Below are 27,482 nucleotides of genomic sequence, written 5' to 3'. Positions count from 1 at the left end.
CCTGCCAGACCTTTCATGCCACTCTGAGTGGTCACAGCGTGAAAGTTCTGACAGACAACACTACTGCTATGTTTTATATAAACAAGCAGGGTGGGGCCTGTTCCTTGCCACGCTGTCACGAGGCTCTCCTCCTCTGGGACCTTTGCATAGCCCACGCCATTCTCCTCGAGGCGGCATATCTCCCAGGGGTGCGAAACGAGCTGGTGGACTACCTCAGCAGGTCGTATCGTATGCACGAGTGGACGCTGAGAGCGGATGTCTTGCTTTTGCTCTTCTGCGGGTGGGGGTTTCCCTGGGTAGACCTGTTTGCCACCAGGGACAACGCCCAGTGCCCGCGGTTCTGCTCGTTCCAGGGCCGCAGCCCAGGCTCACTCGCGGACGCATTTGCAATCCCGTGGAGAGGGGGATTGATGTATGCGTTTCCCCCGCTCCCCTTGGTACACAAGGTCCTGCTCAAGGTACGCAGGGACAGGGTGGCAGTGGTCCTCATCGCCCCGGCATGGCCCTGCCAGCACTAGTACACATCGCTCCTAGAGCTGTTGGTGGAGGCCCTGGTAGTCCTGCCCCTACACCGGGACCTCATCACGCAGGACGGTGGGCGGCTTCTCCACCCCGACCTGCAATCACTACACCTGACGGCGTGGAAGCTCTGTGGCTAAACGCCTTGGAGAGCCAGTGCTCCCTTCCTGTGCAGCAGGTTCCACTTGGCAGTTGGAAACCCTCTACCAGGGCTACTTATATGGCCAAGTGGAAAAGGTTCTCCTGTTGGTGTGAGCCTCGACAGGTGCAGCCGGGCCAGGCCTCGGTGCAAGCCATCCTCGAGTACCTCCTGCACCTCAAGCAGCAGGGGCTGGCCCCATCCTCACTTAGAGTGCACCTGGCAGCCATCTCCGCCTTCCATCTGGGGTTTTGGGGGGGCTCGGTGTTTTCCCACCCAATGGTGGGACGGTTCCCTAAAGGATTGGAGAGGATGTTTCCATACTCACACCCCCCACTCCCTCCTTGGAACCTTAACTTGGTCATCTCTAAACTTATGGGACCCCCCGTTCGAGCCCCTTTCTACCTGCTCCCTTCTCCACCTTTCCTGGAAGGTGGCATTTCTGGTGGCCATTACTTCGGCCAGAAGGGTGTCCGAGCTGAGGGCTCTCTCCTCTGAGCCACCGTATACAGTGTTTCACAGGGATAAGGTGCAGCTCCGACCACACCCCAAGTTCCTCTCTAAGGTGGTCTCGCAATTCCCTTTGGGCCAGAACATTTGTCTGCCGGTGTTTTTTCCAAAACCCCATACGGACCTGAGTCACCGCAGCCTACACACCCTGGATGTGTGTCGAGCGCTGGCATTCTATTTGGAGCACACCAAACTCTTTCATAAATCAGCGCAGCTGTTCGCGGCCGTAGCCGAGAGGATGAAAGGCCTCCCGGTGTCGGCGCAGCGGATCTCGTCTTGGATAACAAGCTGCATCCGGGTGTGCTATGAGCTCGCAGGTGTTCCGGCCCCGGCGGTCACGGCCCACTCGACTAGGGTGCAAGCGACTTCCACTGCTTTCCTGGCACAGGTCCCGATCCAGGAGATCTGCAGAGCAGCCACCTGGTCCTTGGTGCACACCTCCATGACCCACTACACGGTCAACCAGCAGGCCAGAGAGGCTGCGGCGGTTGGCAGAGAGGTCCTCCAGTCAGTTGTTCCGTGACTCCTACCCTCTTCCAGAGGTAAGCTTGTGATTCACCTAATGTGGAATGGACGTGAACAAGCACTCAAAGAAGAAAAAAAGGTTACTTACCTTCTCGTAAGTGTTGCTCTTCGAGATGTGTTGTTCACGTCCATTCCACCACCTACCCTCCTACCCCTCTGTCAGAGTCGCCTGCAAGAAGGAACTGGAGGGGGCCGGGCGGCAGGGGTATATATGCACGGTGCAGTGGTGCTAGTCAGGGGGCCCTGCCGGCCAAACGGGAGCCACTAAGGGAAAAAGTTTCCGATGCTTGTGCACGCAGCATGCGCACACCTGATGTGTGATGGACGTGAACAACACATCTCGAAGAACAACACTTACGAGAAAGTAAGTAACCGTTTCTTGCAAAATTCCCTCTGTCTTTATTTTGTAACTGTGGAAGATATCTTTTTCCATTGTTATAATATTTTGTGTACTTAAACTTTTTCCCAGTCTGTTCCTTGCTATCACTGACACCTTTGTCATCCTTTGGTTTTGTCCCATATTTAGTAATTGAGTATTTGTAGAGGAGTTCAGCAGGTGACTTTCCAGATTGTAGCTCTATATCCAAATTGTGCTAAATCTGGATCATCTCTTGCATCCATTATTTTATTTTTTAGCAAGTTCTTCACTATACGTACTCCATATTCAGCTAATCATTTGGCAAGGAGGATATCTGGGACTTGGTGTCTCACGATGAAAAGTGTACATTTTAGCAAAGTCCAGGAAATCCAGAGTTCTTGGAATTCCATGATGTGCAAATTGTGACATGCCGGGATACAAGCCAGATCAGTGCGGGGCTGTTACCCCTGCTCTGTAACCTGGGGTGCCTTGCAATGCCTTGCTGTTATAGCCTCCAGTCTGGACTGCTCACAATCAGCCACCAGCATTCAGGCCACTCCCAAATGTGTTTGTGTACCTGTTGCCTTCCAGTCACACCCTGACTTTTACCATACCAGACCCCATCACACTCCCTGTCCTCGACTTTCACCCCATAAATGTATGTCCTGCTTTGTCCAGCCCTCTCTCAGACAGTCCAGAAATATTTAGTTATTCCTTTAAGGAAATAATATGCAACAGCTTATCATAAGTGACGTTACCCAGACACTTTAATTTAAACACGCTGGATTATATGGAACAATAAAACAAGTTTATTAACTACAAAGAGAGAGGTGGCTTTTAAGTGAGTGCAAGTAATGAGGCATAAAAGTCAGAAATAGTTACAAGTAAAATAAAGACAAAATGCTTACTAGTGCCTAACTTAACAAACTATATTAGATTAAAGCAAAATTCCTCACCACATGCTTCCAGCGAGATTACTGACCAAACTCTTCAGGTCAGAACCCTTTCCCCAGAGTACAATGGCTGTTTCCTTTTACCTTCTCAGGTGCAGCGAATGTGATGGGCAGGGTCAGAGAGAGAAGTTTCTCTTGGGGTGTTTGCCCATCCTTTTTATAGTTTGTCCCCCTTTCGAAAAACATTTTCACCTGGGAACTAGGAGACAACGTCTGTGTGGAAGTATGTTCTCTGCTGTTTTTTTCCACCTGTTTGAGCTTCCTTTGTTTTCCCTTCCTGCTTGATGACTCTGTTCAATACTTAAATACAAATTAGGGCAAACATACACTCCTTTGTTCAAGACAGAACTGTTTGACCAGTTTGTTGCTATGTGAGTTTTGAACATGCACCCTTAATGTCATACAGGGAAATCTTATAACTTCACGTACAATATTACCACACATTTTATCAGGACAATACTGACCAGCAAATTGAGTTTTCAAATGATACCTTATAAGACATACTTGGTAGAAAGATTATTACAGTAGTGTATAGGCTGTAAATACAGGGCTGTATTCTGTTTACTATTGTTGGAATTCCATGATGTGCAAATACAGGTTTAATATTCCTGACAATTGTTGCAGCTGTGTGGTATCTTTGAGTGCGACTGCTTCTGGGAAATTGATCAATTTCCATGATTTTCAAGTGATCCTGTCTTCTCAGGCTGAACAAGTGAATTCTGACTTTGTCCCATGGCACTGTGAGTTGTTTATGCAATATCATTGATTCTTGCTGCTGGGAATATCTGTATGTCTGACACATTCCACATTTGCTCACTATTTCTTTGGTGTCGCTATTTTTCTCTGGCCAGAATACAATCTCTCTAGCTCTCCTTTTTGATTTGGTCTTCCCAAGGTGTCCTTCGTGCATTCATGCAAACATTTTCCTTCTCATTACTGAGGGAACCACCATTTGTGTACCCTTCAAGAGCACTCCTGAGATCACTGAAAGCTCATTTTATAGTGAGACTATGCTTATAGTAGCATCACTGCTTAGGGTGTTTCATCTTTAGCTGTGTCTGTCTCCCAATCATCTCAGATGCCTGGGGATACAGACGTGATACTTTTACCACGTTCATAGGTATGTTTACTGTTTGTTCTAGATCATCAGGCTGTGTACTGACAGATGGAGCATACTCTCTTGAGGATGTGTCTGCCATTGCTAAGTGGCATCCAGGTTGGAACTCAATGATCACACCATACTTCCTTCTGTACTTTCGCTGTATCCTTGATGGTACTTCTCCAAGTCCCTTTTTGTGTACTGCAATCAGTAGTTTGTCATCAGTGTCTGCTTTGAAGGTACGCCCAAAAAGAAAGTCATGAAATCTTGTACGTCCGCACTCCAGAGCTGGTGTGTCTTTTTCAGTTTGTGCGTACCACTTCTCTGCAGTTGTCATAGCCCTTGATGCATAGGAGACTAGCAACTAACCAGTTCTGTGACCCTGTAATTGTCCTGGACTCAGCCCTCCTTTCTCAGCTTCTATGGAGAGTTTGATGTTTTTCAATATGTCAAAAAATGGCAGCATTTTAGCTGGTATCAGGATGTGCTTTACATCATTGGATGCTCTTTTGTGCTCAGGCATCTATGACCATTCAGTGACATTGTAGAGGAGATGTCTTAGGTGAGCTCCATAATTAGGTATGAACTTGCTGACATAATTCAACATATCCAGCAGTTTTTGCATTCCCTTTTTTATCTTGAGGTCTTGGCATGTTCGGCATTGCCTAACTCGATGATTCATCAGACAAGATTAGTCTCTCTACCAAGTACACTATGTCCATTGTTTAACATTGACGTTTGGCTTTATTTGGTTTAAGATTATTAGCTCTTGCAATTTCCAGTACTTTTCTCAGTGGTTCCTGATGTTCCATGGCAGTGCTTCCCCAAATGATGATGTCCTCTACGTACATATTGACATCTCTAGACCCTCCAGCATCCAGCTCATTGTACAGTGAAGTACTTCTGGAGCTGAACATATCCCAAAAGACAGTTTTAGGAAGCAGTGTCCGCCAATTGGTGTGTTGAAAGTGCTGATCTTGGAGCTGTGGGTGTCCAAGCGGATCTGCCAAAATCCTGCTGGTACATCTTTGCTGAAGACTTTGGCTCTGGCCACCTGAGATGATATTTCACTTCTTTTGGGCAAAAGGAAAGGTGGTCTCTTTATTTTTTTTTTGTTCAGCTCCTTGCATAGCCATGCATAGCCACTTTGCCCCTCCACATGCATAGCCACTGTGCCCCTCCATTTTTTTCTATGATTATAAAGGAGAGAACCCAGTTTATTGGTTCTTCCATTCTCCAGATTATACCATGTGCTTTCCAGTTTCCCAGCTCTTCTTCTAGCCTCTTTCTTAAAGCTTGTGGAACTTTTCTTGTAGCATGTTCAACAGCTTCTACATCTTCTCTTAACCCCATCTTGTATATTACTGGGAGGGATCCATTTCCTGTAAATACATCTTTATATGATGCTCTTAAAACTTTCACACCTGGTTCTGTGTTGTCTTTGGCTCTCTGTGGTATATATTCCTTTGACGAGACCAAGCACCTCACATGTATATAGACCCAAGACGGGTTGCTTCTCTGTGTACCACCACACAAAAACTCTTATTTTATTGTTTTCCCTTTGTATTTGAGTGTCAGTGTGCACTGTCCCGACACTGGAATAGTTCCTCCATTATAGTCTTTCCCCAACACTTATGAATTTTCCACTTTTATGTACTCCTTACATCTCACTGTTCAGTTTCTGTTACATTCACTTTTGCCCCAGTGCCTGTCTTGTATGTCACGTGTGCCATTTGTGTACATTTTAAGTAGTCACCCTTTTGAGTCTGCAGCCTCCTTCATTACTGTGCATAAGGGCAGGTCTTCCTCTTCCTGTGAGGTGTCCCATTCTGCATTCAGTACATGCACTTTCCTGCTTCTCTGCACACTTTAGCGTAATGGTTGGTTTTTTTACAGTTTCCACACATTTGCCCAAATGCTGGGTATTTCCTATGGTCATGCTGGTTGCCACATATTGGCATTGTTTCCTGTTTTCCATTTTAATTTCTGTGAACCTTTCCCTTGCTGGCTTAGCTCTGCTACTGGGTCATATGCTTTGTAACTTTCTCTAGGGTTTTAATTTGTATTTGTTCTGCTCTTTGCCATACACATATTGCCCTTTCTCGTGTCAGATTCATCTTCCTTAGTGGACTTGTTTATTGGTACACCCCAGGACACTCTGGCCTTTAATGAGAGAATCTTTTAATATTCCATATTGGCAGACCTGTTTCATTGTAAGTCTGTAACAAACTTCTCTTTTGTTTCCCTTCATTCTATGTTCTCATCCTGAACACGTATTTTTCACAAGTAACATTTTTTTCTAATGACACAATGATGCTCCAACATTTGCTTTATTTCTGCAAAGCTTTCCTCTCTTTCCCCACCTGGAATGCATTGTATACGCCTAGGGCTTCTGAGCAGGGCAACCTTTTGCTCATTCTCCAGTTTATTTGCCCCTGTGGCTTTCATATACAGCGCAAATTGCTGTTTGAACCTTTCCCAGGCATATTCTCACAGCTGCTGGAGGATTTGCGTTCAGTGGTACAGGCTCAGTAGCCGCCATTTTGATGTTACCTCTCTCACTGGGTCTTCCAGCACTCCATGGCTTGGCTTTCATGGAGTACTTACTCTGTAGCATAAGTAGTGGATGTTTCTCCTCCCCATGGGAACAGGAGTCACCTAAAGCTAACCACACTCCTGGAGATGTATACACTCTGCTCTGCTTTGCATTCAGGTTTGTGAACAGCCTGGTGTACTATGGCCTGAGCCTTAACGTGGGGAGTTTTGGCTTGAACATTTACCGGGTGCAGCTTGTGTTCGGAGCTGTGGAAATACCAGCTCGCTTCGGCTGTATCTTCCTGCTGCAGTGGTTTGGGAGGAAGAAATGCCAGGGCTTCTTTGTGCTCCTGGGCGGAGCCGTGTGTCTCATCATCACCGGCATCCCAAAAGGTACACGGCAAGTCCCTGGGGTGCAGCTCAACCTACCTGGTGCCTGGAGCAGTCGAGTCCCAGACACGTTCCTTTGTACTCCATTTTCCTTCCTTCTATAGCTCAGCTGACTGGGGCCCGCTCTGTTGGCTCCTAACACTTGATTTCAATGCCTGAGCCACCTTCTCCGGAGATGCCACCCACATGGCTCCATTCCTGACCAATTTCTGGATTTTCTTAGTGTTACTTTCTTCTCTCTTTACATTCCTGGTTCTTTAAAATCCCCCCGGTCTCGTAGGCAAGCTCCATGGAACAACATGGTGTGCCTGTCAAGGAGACGCTTCCCTCTTGCAGGACGAGGAGGAGTTATAAAGGGCTGGCAGTGTTTTTCTTTTCCTCCCACCCTCCTTGTTTTTTCCTCTTCTTTTCTCTCCTGTCACCTGTAATCTCACAGTCTTCCCCTGTTGTTGTTCTGGAAGTGCCGGCAGTGTGCTCAGCACTGTACAAAATGCAAGGAAACCGGTTACAAATTTCTTTCGAACTCGCTGATGCCATAGTTCCGTTCTAGTGCTTTTCAAAGGGACTGAAGCAGGCTGGTGTGATTCATGCTTCCTTCAGCCTTTCCCAATGCTTGGGGTTTGTGGCAGAGCCCGAGATTTGAGTAGTGACAATAGCCTGCTGGCATCTGGGTAGGTAGATTAGAAAATCTGAATACCCCGTGCTAGTTAACTAAACTAAAAGGGGCCACCCCCTCCCCCAGCAGCTCTCTGGACCCAGAACTCTGCAGACCCCCTCGCTCCAGGTGCACTAGGACCCAAGCAGGCGACTTCTGACTTCTGGATATTCTAGCCAAAACGGTACGACTGTTCTCTGACTGGCGCGGCTCTGTGCTGACTGGCTGTTTGCTTCGACTCTCCCCATCCCTCCGCAGTCTCTTCACCTCACCTTTACTCCACATCTGCCTCTGTTTGCCAGAAGCTGGGAGTGGACGACAGGGGATGGATCACTTGATGATCATCTGTTCTGTTCATTCCCTCAGGGGCACCTGGCATTGGCCACTGTCGGAAGACAGGATACTGGGCTAGATGGACCATTGGTCTTGACACATTTTGGCCGTTCTTATGCTTCTCCACCCCTGCATGGTCCCATCTCCCCCTTCCCTTCCCTTTTCTTTTCATGTAGCAAATCCCCTCCTAAGTAACCCTCCACCCCCCACTCCAAAATTGTGACACTAATGTGCAATTAGCCACCAGCACACTGATCACTCTGCTTGTATATTCTACCCTGTTCCCCACCCTGTTTCTGTCTGGTCTATTTACACAGTATTGTCTCACTGTTTCCTTGTGCTCCACTGTTTGTTTTCTCTTGTCTTGTACTTAGATTGTATGGTCTGTGGGGCAGGGACTGTCACTTTGTTCTCTGTTTGTACAGCACCTAGTCCATGACTAGGGCTCCTAGGTGCTACTATAATAACAAATAATAAATAATCATAAAAATAAGAAAAAAGAACATAATAGGAAAGATTTTCAAAGATACACAAGACAGTGGGAGCTGGGTGCAAAACTGAAAGTTCATTGGAATTGAGGGATAATTCTTATTTGTACCTTTGAAAATCTCCCTCTGAAGCATCACGAGCTAAATTTGACGCTAGTGTAAATCCAGTGAAGTCAGTGGCTGACAGAACTCTGCTGACTTCCCGTGGATGATTCACTGCACCTCTCTATCTGGCTCCTAGAGCGTATTACCGTGTAACTTATCTCAAGCTCTCATCCCAGGGAGTGGCTGCAGTTGATCACCTAATAAACGTTGATCTTGGCCGTTGGCTGAAGTTGCGCTGGAAACCTTGGGGATTCTGTGAAGTGTGGTTCCAGTCTGACAAGTGACTGTGTACAACTGATGCCTTCTTACCCCATGGATTGACTCCCTGTGTGTCTCTCAAGTTGTATTTGCTGACTTCAATGCCAAAAATAAGTTTTCCCTCCTGTTCATTCTGCAGATCCAGGATATCTATGGGGGAACCGGATTCTAATTGGGCTAATAAATCATAGACTCATAGAATACCAGGGTTAGAAGGGACCTCAGGAGGTCATCTAGTCCAACTCCCTGCTCAAAGCAGGACCAATCCCCAACTAAATCATCCCAGCCAGGGCTTTGTCAAGCCTGACCTTGAAAACCTCTAAGGAAGGAGATTCCACCACCTCCCTAGGTAACCCATTCTAGTGCTTCACCACCCTCCTAGGGAAAAAGTTTTTCCTAACATCCAACCGAGACCTCCCGCACTGCAACTTGAGACCATTACTCCTCATTCTGTCGTCTGCTACCACTGAGAACAGTCTAGATCCATCCTCTTGGGAACCTCACTTCAGGTAGTTGAAAGCAGCTATCAAATCCCCCCTCATTCTTCTCTTCTGCAGACTAAACAATCCCAGTTCCCTTAGGCTCTCCTCATAAGTCTTGTGTTCCAGTCCCCTAATCATTTTTGTTGCCCTCTGCTGGACTCTCTCCAATTTTTCCACATCCTCCTTGTAGCGTGGGGACCAAAACAGGACACAATACTCCAGATGAGGCCTCACCAATGTTGAACAGAGGGGAATGATCACTTCCCTCGATCTGCTGGCAATGCCCCTACTTATTCAGCCCAAAATGCCGTTTAGTCTTCTTGGCAACGAGGGCACACTGCTGACTCATATCCAGCTTCTAGTCCACCGTAACCCCTAGGTCCTTTTCTGCAGAACTGCTGCCTAGCCATTTGGTCCCTAGTCTGTAGCGGTGCATGGGATTCTTCTGTCCTAAGTGCAGGACTCTGCACTTGTCCTTGTTGAACCTCGTCAGATTTCTTTTGGCCCAATCCTCTAATTTGTCTAGGGCCCTCTGTATCCTATCCCTACCCTCCAGCGTATCTACCTCTCCTCCCAGTTTAGTGTCATCTGCAAACTTGCTGAGGGTGCAATCCACGCCATCCTCCAGATCATTAATGAAGATATTGAACAAAACCAGCCCCAGGACTGACCACTGGGGCACTCCACTTGATACCGGCTGCCAACTAGACATGGAGCAGTGTCCACACCGTGCTATGTTGGCCAGAGACACTCTTCCACCAACGTAGCTTCCGTCTCTCCCGTTGGCATAACGTGTCTTCTCCAGACACCCTACAGCGGCACAGCTGCATTGGTACTGTAGACTTGCCCTGAGACACAGGAATTCTGTGGCGGAGCAGGGACTTGAACCCAGGTTTCACACGTCCTAGGCTAGTGCCTAATGTAGACTTCCCTTCCTTTCTCTTCTTAAACCTTTAGAATTACATCAGTGTTAGACCCCAAAAAGGCCTAGATCTAAGCTCCCCCACATGTGTGGCTAAATCCCCTGCTCTGCTTTGAAAATCCCAACCAATGCTTTCCGGTTACATCCATTTTGCTGAGGCTTCTGCCTTCAGAAGCCAGTTAAAGTCATGACAAGTGAAACTTCTGTGTGTCTTGGTTTTATTTGCTGTGGAAATGCTAACAGATCCTTTACTATTGCATGTGAAGTCTGGAGTGTGGAAAGTAATTAGTGGGTTTCGAAGTACATGCTTGAAGATTAAAAACATCATTCATTAGGCTGACATGAGCATGGAGCATGCAACAACATTTCATGTTGTCTTAACTGATTATTTTTTGGAGTCACATTGGGTTTAAACATTAACTTCAGCCCATATAAAAAAAGCTTCCATGCTACACTGCACCACTGGACAAGCAAACGACGACAGACTTTGAAGATATTATCAACACAATAGGAGATTTGGGACCATTTCAAAAATGGCTGGTGCTGATGCTCAGCCTTGCAAACTTTCTAACGGCTTTTCCCATGTTTCCCGGCTTTTCCCCGCCCAAGTGTTCCTGGTTCCGGATGTGCCTCATCACTCTAAGACAAGCTGGATCTATGCCATTAGCCCAAACCTGACTGAGGAACAGCTGCTGAAGCTAACTATCCCTAGGAACACACAGGGATCTTATGAAGGATGCCTCATGTAAACTCCTGTGAATTGGGATATTGACTCCATCGGAGAATACGGCCTTAATGTCACTCAGAAGTGCCAAGAGGGGTGGGTCTATTCTTCAGGACAAAACCCAATGTTGGTGACTCAGGTTTGTAACTGCATTTTGAGTCTATATTTATTGCTAAAGTTCATGCTGATCTGAAAGTGTACACGCACACTGAGGATTGTCTACACATAATGGCTATGCTGGATTTTAAATCAGTTTAAACCAGCCCAACCGTGTGGATGCACATAGATTGCTTTACAGTTGACTTATATTGATTTAGCTTAGTCTGGTCATTTAAATGCCAATTTTTTGTTAAACAGGTGCAGCTACTAGGTGTGGACCAGCCATTAGTGTTTGCAGCTTGCGAGCAGCCAGGCAGAAAGGAGAGAGGAAGCATTGTCCAGTGGTTAGAGCACTTCTGGACCATGGGGGATCTAGCTACAGTTCCTCCTCTACTGCAAATATCTGGTTTGACCCAGTGCAAGGCACTTAGGGTGCGTCTACACTGCAAATGAGGGTGTAATTGTAGCATGGGTAAGCATGCCTGCACTGGCTTTACTCTGACTAGTGCATGTAGCAGAAGTGGTGGCATGGACTCGGAGCTCCAGTACAAGACCCTGGGGGAACCTGGATATGTACTTGTGTTGCTGAGGGTCCATGCTGCCCCATCTTCACTGCTATTGTTACCTATGTTAGCTAGATTAAAGCTCTCATGGGCACGGCTACCCATGGTTCAGCTATGGTAGGTGAATGAATGGTGGTTTGGGTTTATAGGCAGTGTACCTTAATCTCCAGTTCTCTCTGGGAACATTTGTGCTGTTAGCAAGTCATGAATCCAGCCATCAAAATAAAACCCCTCTAAAATGAAACCTGCTTTGTTTCCTTCTTTCAGTTTGACCTGGTATGTGACCGAAAAGAGCTACATGACATCTCCCAATCCATTTACATGGTGGGACTTCTCCTTGGAGCCGTGGTCTTTGGTTTCTTAAGTGACAGGTAAAGAGAGAGAAAATCCACTTGCAGTTACCTGTGCAAAGTCAGCAACATAACCTCGCTTGGGGGCGTATTGCATGGAGCCTCGCCGCCACAGGGCTGGGGTGAAGGCTGATGAGGTTAGAGCACTGGAGCCCAGACCTCTAGGCCCTGGCACTGATGTGCCCTGTAGGCTAGATGCGGCTTCTCTAGAGATGGAGTGAAAGGTCTAAGCATCAGCCACTGTGCGAGGGGAGGTGGGTGTGGGGGGAGTGGGAAAGGAGGGTTGAAGCCGAACTGGGTGGAGCTGCAGGGCTGGATTGGGGAAGGGGGGTTGGAGCGGGACTCAGGGGTTCTGGATCAGAGCATGGGAGGCTGTGGGTGTGTGGAGGGTAATGGAATGAAGCTGAAGGAGGCCAAGTGGGGGGATCTTGGGGAAGGCTTGTGGGGGCCTGAAATGGGGCTGGGGGGAGGGCAGATCAGGGAAATGGGGGGCAGCAAGGGAGCTAAAAGGGCCTGGGAGGCTGAGTGGATTGGGACTGGGGGAGCTGACAGCTAGACTGAAGGAGGCTGGAGAGTGTGGCTGAGGGGGGCATGAAGGATCTAGAGAGAAGCTCGGCATGAGGCATGGGATGGGAGGGCTGGACTGGCACTGTGGGGGAGCTAGGAAGGAGGTGGGGGACAGGAGGAATGGATTAGGGCTCTAGGGGAACTAGGCAGGATTGCGGGGATGGGAGAGATGGATTGGGACCATAGGGGAGTTAGGCTGGAGGTGGGGGATGGGAGGACTGGATTATGGCCAAGGGGGATGGGAGGGATGAACTGGGGCTGTGGGGGAGCTAGGCAGGAGACGGGGATGGAAGGGATGGATTGGGGCTCTGGGGGAGCTAGGCAGGATTGGGGGAATGGGAGAGATGGATTGGGGCTGTAGGGGAGGTAGACAAGAGCTGAGGGACAGGAGGGCTGGATTGGGTGTGGGGGAGCTAGGCAGGATTGGGGGGATGGGAGGGCTGCATTAGGGCAGTGGCGGAGATAAGCAGGAGGTGGGGACAGGAGGGCTAGATTGGGGCCCTGGGGGAGCTAGGAAGGATTGGGGCAATGGGAGGGCTGGATTGGGGCTGTGGGGGAACTAGGGAGGAGGTGGGAGATGGGAGGGCTGGATTGGGGCTGTGGGAGAGCTAAGGAGGAGGTGGGGGACGGGAGGGCTGGATTGGGGCCGTGGGGGAGCTAGTCAGGTGGTGGGGGACCGGAGGGCTGGATTGAGGCTGTGGAGAGATCTCCAAGAATGCGGGAAGCTGGACTGGGATGGATTTTAGAAATGGAAATGGAGCCCCAAACCTATTCTTGCACCAGGGCCCTTGGGGCCTTGTTTAGCCACTGCTGGGGGAGGGCATTCTCTGAATTTCTTCCTACCCCAGCCCCTGACACCTCAGTCTCCCTTGTCTCCTCACAATTCCCTGCTGCCCATTCTTCCTCATCCCCGTTCTTCTACTTGTGTTCCTGTCCTACCCAAAGCAGGCAAAGTGCTCACTGATCGGGCCCTTTGTTATGTTTAGAATGGGGTTCAGAACCTACCATAAGTTTTATTATTATTTACTGGTGAAGGTCACTGTGCCATAAAAATAAAAATCAGCCCCTGCTCTAAAGAGTTTAGCTTGTCTAAGACAGGGCAACACGGAGGGGAACTCAGAAGTGGGATGAAGTAAATGTGTATCTGATGGAGAGGATGGTGTTGTAAATATAAACTATGGATCATTCTCCCCATTTTATAGATGGAGAAACTGAGGCACAGACTGGGAAAGTGACTTGCCCAAGGTCATCCTGCCTGTCACAGAGTCAGGAATAGAACGTAGAGCTCCCGATTGCCAGTCCAATGCTCTGTTCCCCAGGCCCCACTTCCTCCAGTGCCTCAAGTTTTGGGTCACCAGCTTGACACACTTTAAAGGGGCCGTTTAAAGGTGTACCACTTTGGGCTCCCAAAGTCACTTGTCTCTTCTGATCATCTTGGCCAGAACTTGGATGTTGCAGGATTCCAATCTTAACATTATTTAAGCCCTATATCAACCAACTAGCGTGTCCAGCCAAGTTCAGACACTGATGACTATCACTACATTTTCCAGGTGCCTTACCTGCTGTATTAGGAGTGAAAGCTGACAGTAGCCTCAGAGATTTACGAAAACGTTTCCTCCCCTAGGATTGGGCCGCGTCCCATCATTTTGCTCCCCATGCTTATAATGGGGTCATTTGGTGTTGGAGCAGCTTTTCTGCCAAATTTCTATGTCTACGTCGTCTTGAGATGTCTTGTGGGTGCTGCTGCACCTGAAATCTTCACAGGAGCCCTGGCTTTAGGTAAGACTCTCTCATTGCTCTATGTTTTAGCTACACAGTATATGTGGTCTGACAAAAGGCAATGAAAAGACCCCAGGGACAAACGCTCGGTGCAATTACATACTACATGGTGTTAAAAATTGACTACCAAATTAATGTTGCTCGAAATACAGTGGGCCTGATCTTCCTCTCACGCTGGGGTAAATCAGGAGTAATCACATTAAAGTCAGGTGAGTGACACCAGTGAAGGAAAGAGGAGAATCCGGCCTGGGTATTTACATATTTGGTGGGAGGTAGGCAGAAAGCATAGGAGCAGGTTCAGTGAGTTGGAGAATGTGAAATATTTGTGCTCGGTTTGTCATTAGTATCTCCAGCGGTGCAAGTAGAAATCATTTCTCACTGGTACTGCACTCATGGGAGGGACACAAAGGGGGGCACGTGACCTCCCCATGTGACCCTCCATGTGACTCCTCCCCACCCCAGCCCGGGGCCCCCACACTCTCCCCATCCCCTCCGACACCCTCCTTACCCGTCTTAAAATTTTACAACTGCATCTTTGAGTAGGTCCTGATCAACGTAAAACAGCAATACATATGCCAACAAGCTTAAACAAAGCCTTTGTTAGCATACATATTGTGCTGTTAAGAATGAATAGGATTTAGTGAACATTTCCTAGTCAGGCTGGTCATTCTCCTTCTCTGGTAAGCACTGCCAGCTACTGAGGCACTGCTCCCTTGCTCCAGCCCTCCCACCCCCTGCAACAGACTGCTTACAACCGCCTCCTCCCCAGCTGGATTTTCCGCTGTTGGGAGCCTTCTGCCAGGATCTGCATCCGTGGATAGGGTCCCTAGTGTGTACCCATAAATTACCAGGATGATGATTAGTACTTTGATTACTTGTGGCACCTTAGAGACTAACCAATTTATTTGAGCATAAATAAACTGGTTAGTCTCTAAGGTGCCACAAGTACTCCTTTTCTTTTTGTGAATACAGACTAACACGGCTGCTACTCTGAAACCTAGTACTTTGATTGTTAATTCTTCTTCTAATATTTAAGGTACTTAATTTGTTGGTGATTTACTCCTGTATATAATTAGCATAACATTTATTTTACACTGGGGTGCTTTGCAGATACACAGATTGTGAAATGGCAGGGAACTTACATTCGGTATGTTCTGCCAACACAGAAAAACTGAGAAGCCACATTTCTGACTCAGAATTTGAAATCTCAGAGTCATGCAGTCAACGTATTTCTTCACTGACAATATGCATCTCTCTCATTTTAAATTAGTGTTGTTATGGCTCTGGGGTGAACTGTCCCTTTGCCCTATCTGTCTCCCCCAGTCTCTCCATATGCAGCATCTTTCAAGTGACAGGCCTACAGCCATTCTCAGCATTCTCCCAAGCATCTGCTTTACTCCTACCTTGGGCACAGCACGCCTCCGCTGTGCCTCAGTTTCAGCCACAGTAATGCTCAGCTCTGCCTGAATCTCCTTGATAAGAGCAGGCAGTGAACTGGCTTCCTTGGGCACCGACTTTGGCCTCAGGGAGATTACACTTGAGCCAGTGTGATTCACACCTCCCCTGTGGGAATGGATGGAGACCCTCTTTCCTCCCATTCATGTGCTTATTCACAGATGCTGGGGAAGCCACTTCCTTCCCATCAAATGCCCTAGCCGCATTCTGCTCCTTTCCCGGCTGCAGCAGAGGGGAAAGGAGCAGAGTGCAGCCCTGCCCCTCCAGCCATGTCCTCTGGTGGGGCTACGCAGCTCTGTGGGTGTGGGGCTGGAGCTGCCGGTGTGGGGCCATCTGGTGGCCCCACATATTTCTTGTACCCTGTACTGGCTAGAAATCTCTTGCAGGTATGGGGCACCAGAGGGTACAGCCGTACTTGCACTCCTGAGTATCTCCCATGAGTGGCTATTAGCTATCGTATCTCTAAGATCACTGGCTACACACAGATAGGAAAGCCCCTCTCTTATCAATGTACTTTACATGTATGGAGCACTTTTCCCTGGAGAGTCACAAAAGTTCTTTAGTCAAACCTCTCAGCAGTACTGAGAGGCAGGGAATTATTATTTATACCCATTTTACAGATGTGTAAACTGAGGTCCAGAAATTATGGCAGAAATTTTCAAAAGGGACCAGTGAATCTTGAGTGCCCAATAAGAGTCAACTTAAAGAGGCCTGAGTTTCAAAAAGTGCCAAGCACACAGCTTCTTAAAATCAGACCCCTTTAAGATGACTCTGATTGGACAGTCAGAAATGGAAGCCCCTAAAGTCACTAGTCAGTTCTGAAAGCCTGGGTGTATGTGATTTATCTACGGTCACCCAGTGGCCAAACCCCAGAGTACTGACTCCAGAGCCTTTGCTCTAGCTACTAGATAGCACTCCCCAAATGAAAGCTGATCTAGTTTGGAATAGAAAAAAAATCCTTTAAAGGTGCTGAATCATTAGGATTCTCAGCAGTTCAATCTGTGTTAATGTCTCTAGGTACTGAATGGGTTGGAGTCCCCTACTGGTCACATGCAGTAATTGTTACCCACTTCTGCTTTTCCGTTGGACAGATGGTTTTGGCTGGCTTAGCTTATGGCATTCGCAACTGGAGGTTGCTGCAGATTGCTGGATCTGCCCCTGTATTTTGTCTTTTCTTTTACATATGGTAAGCATGCATTTGCCAGAGAGCTCTTCTCAAGCATTGCAGTGTTATTTGTGATCCAGGTTATACACGGGCTTTACAGGGTGGATTCATCTACTTATTGCAGGGTTGGCTCTTTCCCAATATAGCCCATATCTTGTAAAGGTTTATACATAGTTAATGGGATCTGCTGGGCCCCCAGCATTTTTGGCTATCAGCCACTTTTATGTAGGTGCCTAACTTGAGGCACCAAGATTTGAAAATCTTGGCATGACAGTAACATTATTTCTATTGAAACTAAACAACCCATATACACACACCCAAACCATAGCACCTCAGAAGAATTACATCTCCTGTAGTAAACTCACATCATCAGATAGATTTTACTGCTATGGAAGATGCATCAAGTGGATGAAGTTAAGTGAGTAACTGGGATTTTGATAGCAAAGAACTCTTTGGAATTCACATGCTTTGTAGGGTCCTTCCAGAATCTGCTCGGTGGCTCCTGACACAAAAGAGAAGGTAAAGGACGCCAAAAAACTGATTCAAAAGCAGCATCTGTGACTAAACGGACCATCTCTCCAGAACTGCTTGATCAGGTCATAAATCCTGAGATGGGGGTGTTTGCAAATATATATAAGTGTAGGATTCAGAGACCAATTTTTGGGGGGTAAAACAGAGATAAATATTTAAATAGGTGGATAAACAGCTTTAAAATGTTTTTAATGACTCTTGTGCTGCCTGTGAATAACCCTTTACTGTGTTCCAGTACTGAACATCCAATTTCAGGCCTTATTGTTTCAGTGTTATTTAGACCGTAAAATAAGGTGGTTTTGGCAAGAAACTCTTGGGGGAATTTCTCCTTCTGTCTTCTAGCAAACAACCCAAAATAGAGGGCGGAGATTTTCAAAAGCACCTAATGGATTTAGGTGAACATGTCTCAAGTCAGTGGGACTGCGGTGTCTAAATTCCTTAAGAATTTTTTTAAATCTCCCCCAGAAACAGAATTATCCTAATATTCTCAAATCTCATATGAGCAAACCAATCCTCACTTGTGAATTCATGTTGTTGTGCTCAGAGAAGCTCCTAACATTTTTTCCTGTTTGCCAGAAGAGGAGAGAGAACTTCAGAGGCTGTGTTCATATGATGTGGCATTTGCTGATGCTCCATAAGGGAGTGACTGCACTGTTCCTTAAGTCCTGCAAGTCATTTCTCCTTGGGGAATTTTGGCCAAAAAATTAAAAATTCTGCACTAAAAAATTAAAAATTCTGTGCACAGTATTTTAAAATTTTGCTTATTTTATTTATCAAAATAACAATATAATACCAAACTAATTGAAAGTGGTGTTAATTTACTTCAAAATACCTGTCAGCAAATGTCTGAAACAATACTGACGACAAAAAAGATTCCCCTCAGGAATAGAAAGTTAAAGGAACCCCTACAACAACCCAGTTCCTGTTTGTCTGTTGTTCTTTCAATGGGTGTGTCAGTCTGTGTATGTCAAGCGCACATCTTGGGGGAAAACTCTGCCCTTCTGGTCCGACAACTGCACCCCGTACCTCCCAGAGCCCAGGCACGCCCCTCCACAGCCCAGCCACCCACACCCCCTACACTCCAGAGCCCAGCCGCAGAACGCCCTCCAGCCCAGACACCCACATCCCTTCCTGCCAGGGATCCAGAGAGTACAGAGTTTCCTGCATGCTGCCTCCTTCCTTCAGGACATGCTGGGAACTGCAGCTTCCGGGAACCATGCAGCTACTCCTTCCCCTCGCCCCTCCCCTCCCCCAGTGCCCTGTATTTGTGAGCTGGAGAGCCAGACTCTGTTGGGTCCAGCCGCCCCTTGGACAGCCAACAGCTCTGCAGCATCAGTTGTGGAGGGAAAATGAAATTCTGAGCAGAACATTAATTCTGTGCAAAATTCTGCATTGCACAGTGATGCAGAATTCCCTGAGAAGTAAAGTAATTGAAACTTGCAAGTACCTTCCATTGCACTTGGCAAAAAATTCATGGCTGGCCATGTTGAACACCATGGTCACCAGCCAAACCATGCATGTGTGATATCAAAGGACCCAGGATCTTCTATTGAAACAACAGAAAGGAACATCCAATAAAATTGCAATGGCTGATTCATACCATTTTGCTGGAGGTAGAACTAAATTGCAATGGCTGATTCATGCCATTTTGCTGGAGGTAGAACTGTGTCAATTTTTATTCCTTTATTGATTTTAGCCCCTTAGGGAATGTAACTTATATGTTGTATTTTCTGTCATGTTACTGTTTCAGTAACATCAAGAAGCCCAGATTAAGATCAGGCCCTGTTCTGCTAGGTGCTGTCCAAACACGTGGTCCCGCCCCCAGAGAGCTGACTATCTAATAAAACAAATCACATACTAAAGGAGGGGAATAGGGATACAAATGTACAAGTTTTATATGCATATATACATAGCCCATTGCTTAGTGTCAGCATGCTGTGACCAATCCACAGAGAATATGACCCTCTCACATGAGCAAGTAGAAAAGCTGGATCTTTAGTTCAAGCTGTAGTGGCTTGTGTTTTTAGTTCTGGAGGTCCCAAGTTCAATTCCTTGTGTTGGCCAAATGGGGGCTTTATACCTACATTTGCACTTTGTTTTGATTATTGTAAATAAAGTGAATGCTAGCTATCCCCATCGGGCCTTCAAGCCATCAAGAACTGGATCATTCCATAAAGGTGCCATGGCAGAGGCTGGGTCTTAATGAGGAGAGGGAGTGGCCTTTGCAGACCAGTCCAAGGAGGGCATTCTATGCCAGGGCATAGGATGGAGATGCACGCAAACGATGAAATTTTCTGTAAAACCCCCCTAGCACTTTTACATTTTAATCCTAAATGTAAGAAGGATTTTTAACTTCTCCCAAATTCAAAACTGTCATTGTATTTATATCACCTGATTTTATTTTGGGTATGAGCTGACATGGTCCCACTAGTGTGCAGCCGTGTTTGACTTTGCCATTTGCTGGATACAGCGTTAAGCTTGGACAAGTGCACAGGACTGTTGCCCTCTAGTGGTTGGCTGACAAAGGATGAAATCCTCAATCACAAGTGAAAGCTAATGGAAAGAATTCACCTTTAGCTCATATGATTGAGGCCTATGTTTCTGAAAGTCCTGGGTTCTCTTCTTGAATCAGGAAGTGCACAGTTCAGCTGGGGCCTGCAGTGCCTATTTGTGCCTATGGGTTTGTTGCAACTCCAACAGATGATTAATAATAATCATTTGAATTATGCAGATATAACACATAAATCTTATGTGGGTCAATGCTGCAGTGGGACACAAAGCTAGTGCCTGACACAAAGGGCTTCCGGTCTAACAAAAGTAAAGGAGCAAGAAAGACAATACACAAGATGAGACAGAACTTACACAAAGTGGCCATTAGAGCTTAAATGCTTCATGAAACAGGTGGTTATTGAGGTATCTCTTGAAGTTCAAAGAACTGGAATCATACCAAGGGATGTGGTGGATTCTTCCAGCTTCCAGCAGGCTCTATTCAAGGCTGTATATTGTAGAAAGCAGATCAGGGAAAAGGATAACATTTTAGTCTGTTCTTGGGCTCTCGCTATTCTGTGGCCCATCTATGGTGTCCAAACAGGTTGTACATAGGCTCTCAAGCCATACAATGGCTTTTCTTCAGACGAGTTTGCTCAAATACCATGGAATTTGTTGGATGTTTTGGTCCTTCTTCTCTTTATCGCATTGCAAAAAACGAACAAACAAAAAACAAAGCCAAACACCAAACCCAACATTTCTACCACATTTTCCCAAAACTCGCTTGTCAGAAAATGTTCTTCGTGACCAAAACATTGCAGTTGGAAAAACAGGCTTTGGTCATGTAAATCCAGCATGTTGCGTACTGCAGTGCTCTACCTTTCAGAAGCAGAAAACTTTTGGGGCCCCTTCCACTTCCACTGACATTGGTGAAAGTCTTCAGTATGAATTGGATCAGGCCACTGGTTTCTGTTTCATGTCTTGACCCTTTTGCCTTGTGAATTTTGAAGCTGTCACCTGAGAAGAAGGTTAAGTCTGGAAATATTCTGGATCTCTTCCTCAAGAAGCACCTGAGGAAATTGACTTTGTTATGGCTTATATCTGGTAAGTTGTCCAAACATTACTCCATTTTTATAACAATGTAATGGTCCTCACTTGTGGTATGGTAGGGAAGCGTTGCCTAGTGGTTAAGGCTGCAATCTATGACTGGCTGGGCGGTTGTGGGGAGGGAATAACCAATGTATAGAGTCCACAGGCAGGGCAAGAGGGGTACTTCCCTCTGATTGTTTCTGTGGTGGGTCCTCCCTTTCCTCAGGGAGGGTCCCTTTGGGCAGCTGTGTGAGAGACTAGGTTTCTTTTTCCTCTGCACTGCTGGAGCTGCGGGCTGCAGGTCTGCTCTCTTCTCGCTCTGCGGCCCAAATGAGCTGTTTCCCTGTCTTTTAATTGCTCCAGCAGATGGAGCATTTGCTGAAGGTATGGCGGGGTGGGGCTGACAGGACCCCAAATAATCCTTTAACCCCTTGTTGTCCAGTGTGGGATTTGTATACCCCATCACAAACAGCTATTTAAAAAACTAAGGGATTTTTGTGTGTGCAGATTTGGTGCATGGAAATTTTGTAGTCACTTAATGAGCTTTCATTTGACCCTACTTACCTTGTGAATCTCCCAAGATCACAGCCCAAACCTATACAGCAACCTGTAGCAATGACCAATCGGAAGTGCCAGAGCAGATGTGGCCAGTGGGTATTTCTCATCCCTATGGAAACGAGGATCCTCTAGGCTAACCACACTCCTGGAGATGTATACACTCTGCTCTGCTTTGCATTCAGGTTTGTGAACAGCCTGGTGTACTATGGCCTGAGCCTTAACGTGGGGAGTTTTGGCTCGGACATTTACCGGACGCAGTTTGTGTTTGGAGCTGTGGAAATACCAGCTCGCTTCGGCTGTATCTTCCTGCTGCAGTGGTTTGGGAGGAAGAAATGCCAGGGCTTCTTTGTGCTCCTGGGCGGAGCCGTGTGTCTCATCATCACCGGCATCCCAAAAGGTACATGGCAAGTCCCTGGAGTGCAGCCCAACCTACCTGGTGCCTGGAGCAGTCGAGTTCCAGACACGTTCCTTTGTACTCCATTTTCCTTCCTTCTATAGCTCAGCTGACTGGGGCCCGCTCTGTTGGCTCCTAACACTTGATTTCAATGCCTGAGTCACCTTTTCCGGAGATGGCACTTGACTGGCCAATGATACACTGAATTTTCTTCGTGTTACTTTTTTCTCTTTCTGGCTCTTTAAAATTCCCCCTTTCTTGCAAGCAAGCGCCATTGAAAAACATTGTGTTCCTGCTTCATCCTTAAGCAACGCTTGGGGTTCATTGCCTAGCCAGAGATTTCAGTAGTGACAAAGTTGCCTGGATAGATTAGAAAATCTGAATTCCCCCGGGCGAGTTAGCTGTCAGGGTTTTTCAAATAAAGGACATTCAAGGAAAGATTTTCAAAGGCACCATGGCAGTTTGGCACATGACGCTTTCTGAAAGTCCATTGGAATTGGGAGCATCTAATTCTCATTTGTACCTTTTGAAAATCCCCTTTTGAAGTATCAAGTAGCCTCATAAATTCAATCCTAGAGTAACTCTGTTGAAGTCAGCTGCGGGCGGAACTTGGTTGATTGTACCAGTGTGAGTCTCTGCACCTCTCTGTCTGGCTTCTAGAAAGTCTACAGCATAACTTATCTTAAGTAACCGTCCAAGGAAACTGCTGCAACTGATCATCTAATAAAGGTTTGAATTTAATTGGCAGTTAGCTGGCGTTGCACTGGAAATACTTAGTCCTGCTATGAGTGCAGGGGACTGGACTAGATGACCTCTTGAGGTCCCTTCCAGTTCTATGATTCTATGAAACCCTGGGGATTCTGTAAAATGTGGCTCTGGTCTGACAAGTGACTGTGTACAAATGATTTCCTTTTTATCCCATGGATCGGCTCCCTGTGTGCATTTCAAGTTGTATTTACTGACTTCAATTCCCAAACTAAAATTTCATAGCTGCTAGGTCTGCAGATCCAGCTTGGCTGTGGGAGCTGGATTCTAATCTGGCTCATAAATCATCTGTGGAATTACAAAATTCAATTGCAGGGCCAAATTCTACCCTTCACTTCACAGATGTCACCAATGGCCGAATCTGAAGGTAGCGGAGCTGCACAGGTGCCATGGAGGGAGCAATGTGAAGACAGTGGGGATTACAGAAGAGTAAATGAGTACATATAATCTGAAGGCAATGGGGCTACACAAGTGTAACTGAGGGTGTAATCTGATCTGTGGCACCTTCGATTAATGCTTATGGTGCTGAGAAGGAAACTCAGTTTACCTTGCAGAATCCAGGGTGAGTTTGTAGGGCTGGCAGTTAGGGCAAAGGTCTTTGCACTTGGTACACTGAGTGCATTTGATCAGTGAGGTACGATAAACGTGGAGATGCCATGTGTACAGAGTCACTTTTCAGAGCAGAACCGCCCTTTGTCCCTGGTTATGGTGATGCCCATTGGAGGTGGGCTCCTTAGCGAAGCTCTCACCGTATTCTGTACATGTATAATACCGTTTCTTCCTGGCAGATGTATGTGGAGCAGCGCAAACTGAGCTAACCCCCTGTAAAGGTTTCTTCCCCACTCTGAACTCTAGGGTACAGATGTGGGGACCCACATGAAAGACCCCCTAAGCTTATTCTTACCAGTTTAGGTTAAAAACTTCCCCAAGGTACAAACTTTGCCTGTCCTTGAACCGTATGTTGCCACCAAGCGTTTTAAACAAAGAACAGGGAAAGAGCCCACTTGGAGACGTCTTCCCCCAAAATATTCCCCCAAGCCCTACACACCCCTTTTCCTGGGGAAGGCTTGATAATAATCCTCACCAATTGGTACAAGTGAACACAGACCCAAACCCTTGGCTTTTAAGAACAGTGAAAAATCAATCAGGTTCTTAAAAGAAGAATTTTAATTGAAGAAAAGGTAAAAGAATCACCTCTGTAAAATCAGGATGGTAAATACCTTAAGGGTAATCAGACTCAAAACATAGTGAATCCCTAGGCAAAACCTTAAGTTACAAAAAGACAAAAAACAGGAATATACATTCCCTCCAGCACAGCTTATTTTACCAGCCATTAAACAAAAGAAAATCTAACACATTTTCTAGTTAGATTACTTACTAATTTAACAGGAGTTGTAAGGCTGCATTCCTGATCTATTCCCGGCAAAAGCATCACACGGACAGATGAACCCTTTGTTTCCCCCCGTCCCCCTCCAGATTTGAAAGTATCTTGTCCCCTCATTGGCCATTTTGGGTCAGGTGCCAGCAAGGTTACCTTAGCTTCTTAACCCTTTACAGGTGAAAGGGTTTTGCCTCTGGCCAGGAGGGATTTTATAGCACTATACACAGAAAGGTGGTTACCCCTCCCTTTATATTTATGACACCCCCCCATATAGGCTTTGTATAACAGCATCTCCTTTTGCCACTAGATTTGCAGGTGGTGGTCACGACGCTGGCTGTGATAGGGAAGTTTGCCATTGCGGCTGCTTTTTCTACCTCCTATGTGTATTCTGCAGAGCTGTTCCCCACCATCATCAGGTGAGGTGTCCTTACTTTTCATGCTGCCTTAGCCCAGGAACTGGGTTTAATACAAGCTTTTAATATGGTAACAGAGATCTGGATAAAGGCCTGCTGAAAGAATAACATTTTCTTCAATAGATCGCTGTGATCAGAAGCTCTGTCCTCATTTACAGTCCTGTACAGCAATTCCTGCCTGCTTCCTAACTCTAGAACAGACCTTTGTTAAGGCTCTGGAGTTATGGTTTTGGATTGAGACAAGATACCAGACTGGGTGACCACATGCATCCTTTACTGCCTGAGAGACAACATGGCCTAGTAGCATGGGGACTGGGCTGGTTATTTTTCTTAAAATCAGAAGCCACTTGGTGCTTTTTTCTCTCCTCTACCCACTGGTGGTTTGTTTCATCAATTACTTTTTTCTTTGGCAAATGCCTTCCTTTGGCCACTAATATGCCCTATTCCTAAAGCCACTAATTTTTAGCTGAAAGATCAATAATCAATTACACTTAGTGATCAAGAATTCACTGAATGAGGACCTGTTGTTTTTAAGCAGCTTTCTCCAGACATTGGAGTCCCATCTATGCTATAGCTTCTTCTAATAATAATGCAAAGATGGGAGATTTTCCCCAAAATTATAAAGGCTAAAGATTCTAAGTTCTCCTCTAGCACTACCTACAATTGTGGAAGACGGGGTGCTGATCAAGGCTTGAACTGGGATTTTCCCAAGCCATCGAATAGAACAAGGATCTAAACCCCTGGAGACATCCCCATAAGCAAAGACTTTCTTCTAATGCATGCTGTTTACACCTTCCATGTTTTGCTCTGTTACCAGGCAGACTGGTGTGGGGTTGTGTTCAATGTCAGCCAGAGTGGGTGGCATCATCTCCCCTCTGATTAGTCTCTTGGACAAGTACCATCCCACTATTCCCATGGCGGTATTTGGAAGCACTCCAGTGATTGCAGGAATCCTCTGCTTCCTGCTTCCAGAGACACGTGACAAAGAGCTTCAGGATCACACGGAGGAAGCTAAGGAGAGCTAGTGGTGAGTCCTCAGAACTTGTCTGCTGATGTTTCTATGTCCCTCGTCTTTTCACCTGTGGCTAAATGGCACTGGTGGGATCTGTTGCTTCCCTCTTTGGTGCTCGTCAAGGCAGTGCTGAGGCCTGACTTGTAGCTCATGAAAAACTCTGCAACGCACAAAGTGTTTTGAGCATTGAGGTGAAACAAAGAGTGGTCCCCAACTGAGCTTCCAGCTCTTTCAGACCCATCAGTGAATGAAATGCACAACTCACCCACCTCCCACCTGCACTGTCAGTACTCATCAAGCAGGTGGCTTGACAGGATCTAATTCTGAAAGGAAGAGGCTAAACAATCTGACTGTGGGTGAGAAAGGGAGTCAGGTTTATGGAAAATGGGGGGACTAGCCACTAGGGAAATACCAGTCCCCAGATGCTTAACTTCCTAGGTTTTGGAGGAACCCCTGGGGCCCCAGTGCCAGAACCTGATTGGGACTTTTGCTTGAAGCAAGTCTTGATCTACCCTCTCAGGAATCTACTGCCATGCTGTCACGTTCTTCTGTCCCAGATATGGACTGGTCGCAGAGCTCGCTCATACATACTAGGTGTGTAATGGGAACAGGGACACAGGTAAGGATCTGTGGTGTCGGAGCTGGGAAGGAGCTGGGACACTAAGGAAGGAAACTGGCATGATGCTTGCTGGAAGTTCACCCCAATAAACATCGAATTGTTTGCACCTTTGGACTTCGGGTATTGTTGCTCTCTGTTCATGCGAGAAGGACCAGGGAAGTAAGCGGGTGAAGGAATAAGCCCCCTAACAGTGTTCATCATAAGTTCTCTTAATGCTCTGCCAGGTATGGCTAAGGTTAACTTTGAATAAGGTATTTTACACACACCTAGTGGCTGAACAGTATTCCATCACATCTCCCCCTTTTAGTTCTAGATTTCTATCGTTTACAAAATACAGTAAAAGCTTTAAAAGTGGCAGAGTCCTGTGGCACCTTATAGACTAACAGACGTATTGGAGCATAAGCTTTTGTGGGTGAGTACCCACTTCGTCAGATGCACGTAGGGGAAATTTCCAGAGGCAGGTATATATATGCAAGCAAGAATTAGGCTAGGGATAACGAGGTTAATTCAATCAGGGAGGATGAGGCCCTCTTCCAGCAGTTGAGGTGTGAACACCAAGGGAGGAGAACCTGCTTTTGTCGTTGGTGAGCCCGTCACAGTCTTTGCAAATCCGACACCATCAGCTCAGGATTAAACAAATGAACTGAAGCTCAGCAGTTTCTCTTTGAAATCTGGTACTAAAGTTTTTTTTGCTGCAGGATGGCTACCAAACAGATTTAAAGGTGGGGGGGGGGGGAAGGGGCAGAGAGGAGTGAGCAGGGGGTGGAGTCTTGGGGGGAAGAGGTGGTGCAGAAGCGGGGCCTCTGTGGGAAGGGGCAGTGAAGGGGGGCCGGGGCCTCAGCTTGGACACCAGTGCGGGGCTCCCCCACTTTTAGGGACCTTCTGCCACTCCTGGACAGAAGCCAAATGCCAGAACCACAGGATCAACCAGAGTTGTGAGCCAGAGACAGATCCAGGGGTTAAAGCCAGACGTCTGAAGCTAGGGGGAAGAAGGGGCTGGAGCAGGACTGAAACAAGGGCTGGAATGCGCAAGAACTGGAAGCAGGCTGCATGATGTTGCACGCTATAATGTTTTATGGAAATATGCTTATGAGTGTGAATATGATGTAACTGGAATATGCTTTATGCAAAAGGTCTCTTATAAGGTATCATTACAAAGCTTTTGATCTCCTGAGTGTGCTCATTCCATTTGTTTGCATGTATTATTTCTATGTCTGGAGTGAGGAGAATAAGACATAAACTTGTATTACTGATGTAAAC

At 46.6% G+C, this 27,482-nt stretch overlaps 1 protein-coding gene across 1 annotated transcript in view; it reads left to right on the top strand.

Annotated features, from left to right (window-relative positions):
* LOC102935027 (solute carrier family 22 member 13) overlaps positions 1-27,482 on the top strand; it is a 39,449-nt gene that overhangs the window by 663 nt on the left and 11,304 nt on the right. Inside the window, 14 exon segments of the mRNA XM_037891572.2 lie at positions 6,817-7,051; positions 10,713-10,871; positions 10,874-11,134; positions 11,925-12,028; positions 14,199-14,353; positions 16,826-16,994; positions 17,448-17,478; positions 17,481-17,520; positions 17,523-17,569; positions 21,002-21,074; positions 21,077-21,095; positions 21,821-22,035; positions 24,486-24,594; positions 25,409-25,618. Of these exon segments, the coding sequence (XP_037747500.1) occupies positions 6,817-7,051; positions 10,713-10,871; positions 10,874-11,134; positions 11,925-12,028; positions 14,199-14,353; positions 16,826-16,994; positions 17,448-17,478; positions 17,481-17,520; positions 17,523-17,569; positions 21,002-21,074; positions 21,077-21,095; positions 21,821-22,035; positions 24,486-24,594; positions 25,409-25,618 (1,827 nt within the window).

This window comes from Chelonia mydas, chromosome 2 (assembly GCF_015237465.2).
Source record: "Chelonia mydas isolate rCheMyd1 chromosome 2, rCheMyd1.pri.v2, whole genome shotgun sequence".
Classification (NCBI taxonomy): domain Eukaryota; kingdom Metazoa; phylum Chordata; order Testudines; family Cheloniidae; genus Chelonia; species Chelonia mydas.
The sequence above is the reverse complement of the archived record's forward strand: the minus strand, read 5'-3'. Positions and strand labels throughout refer to the sequence as shown.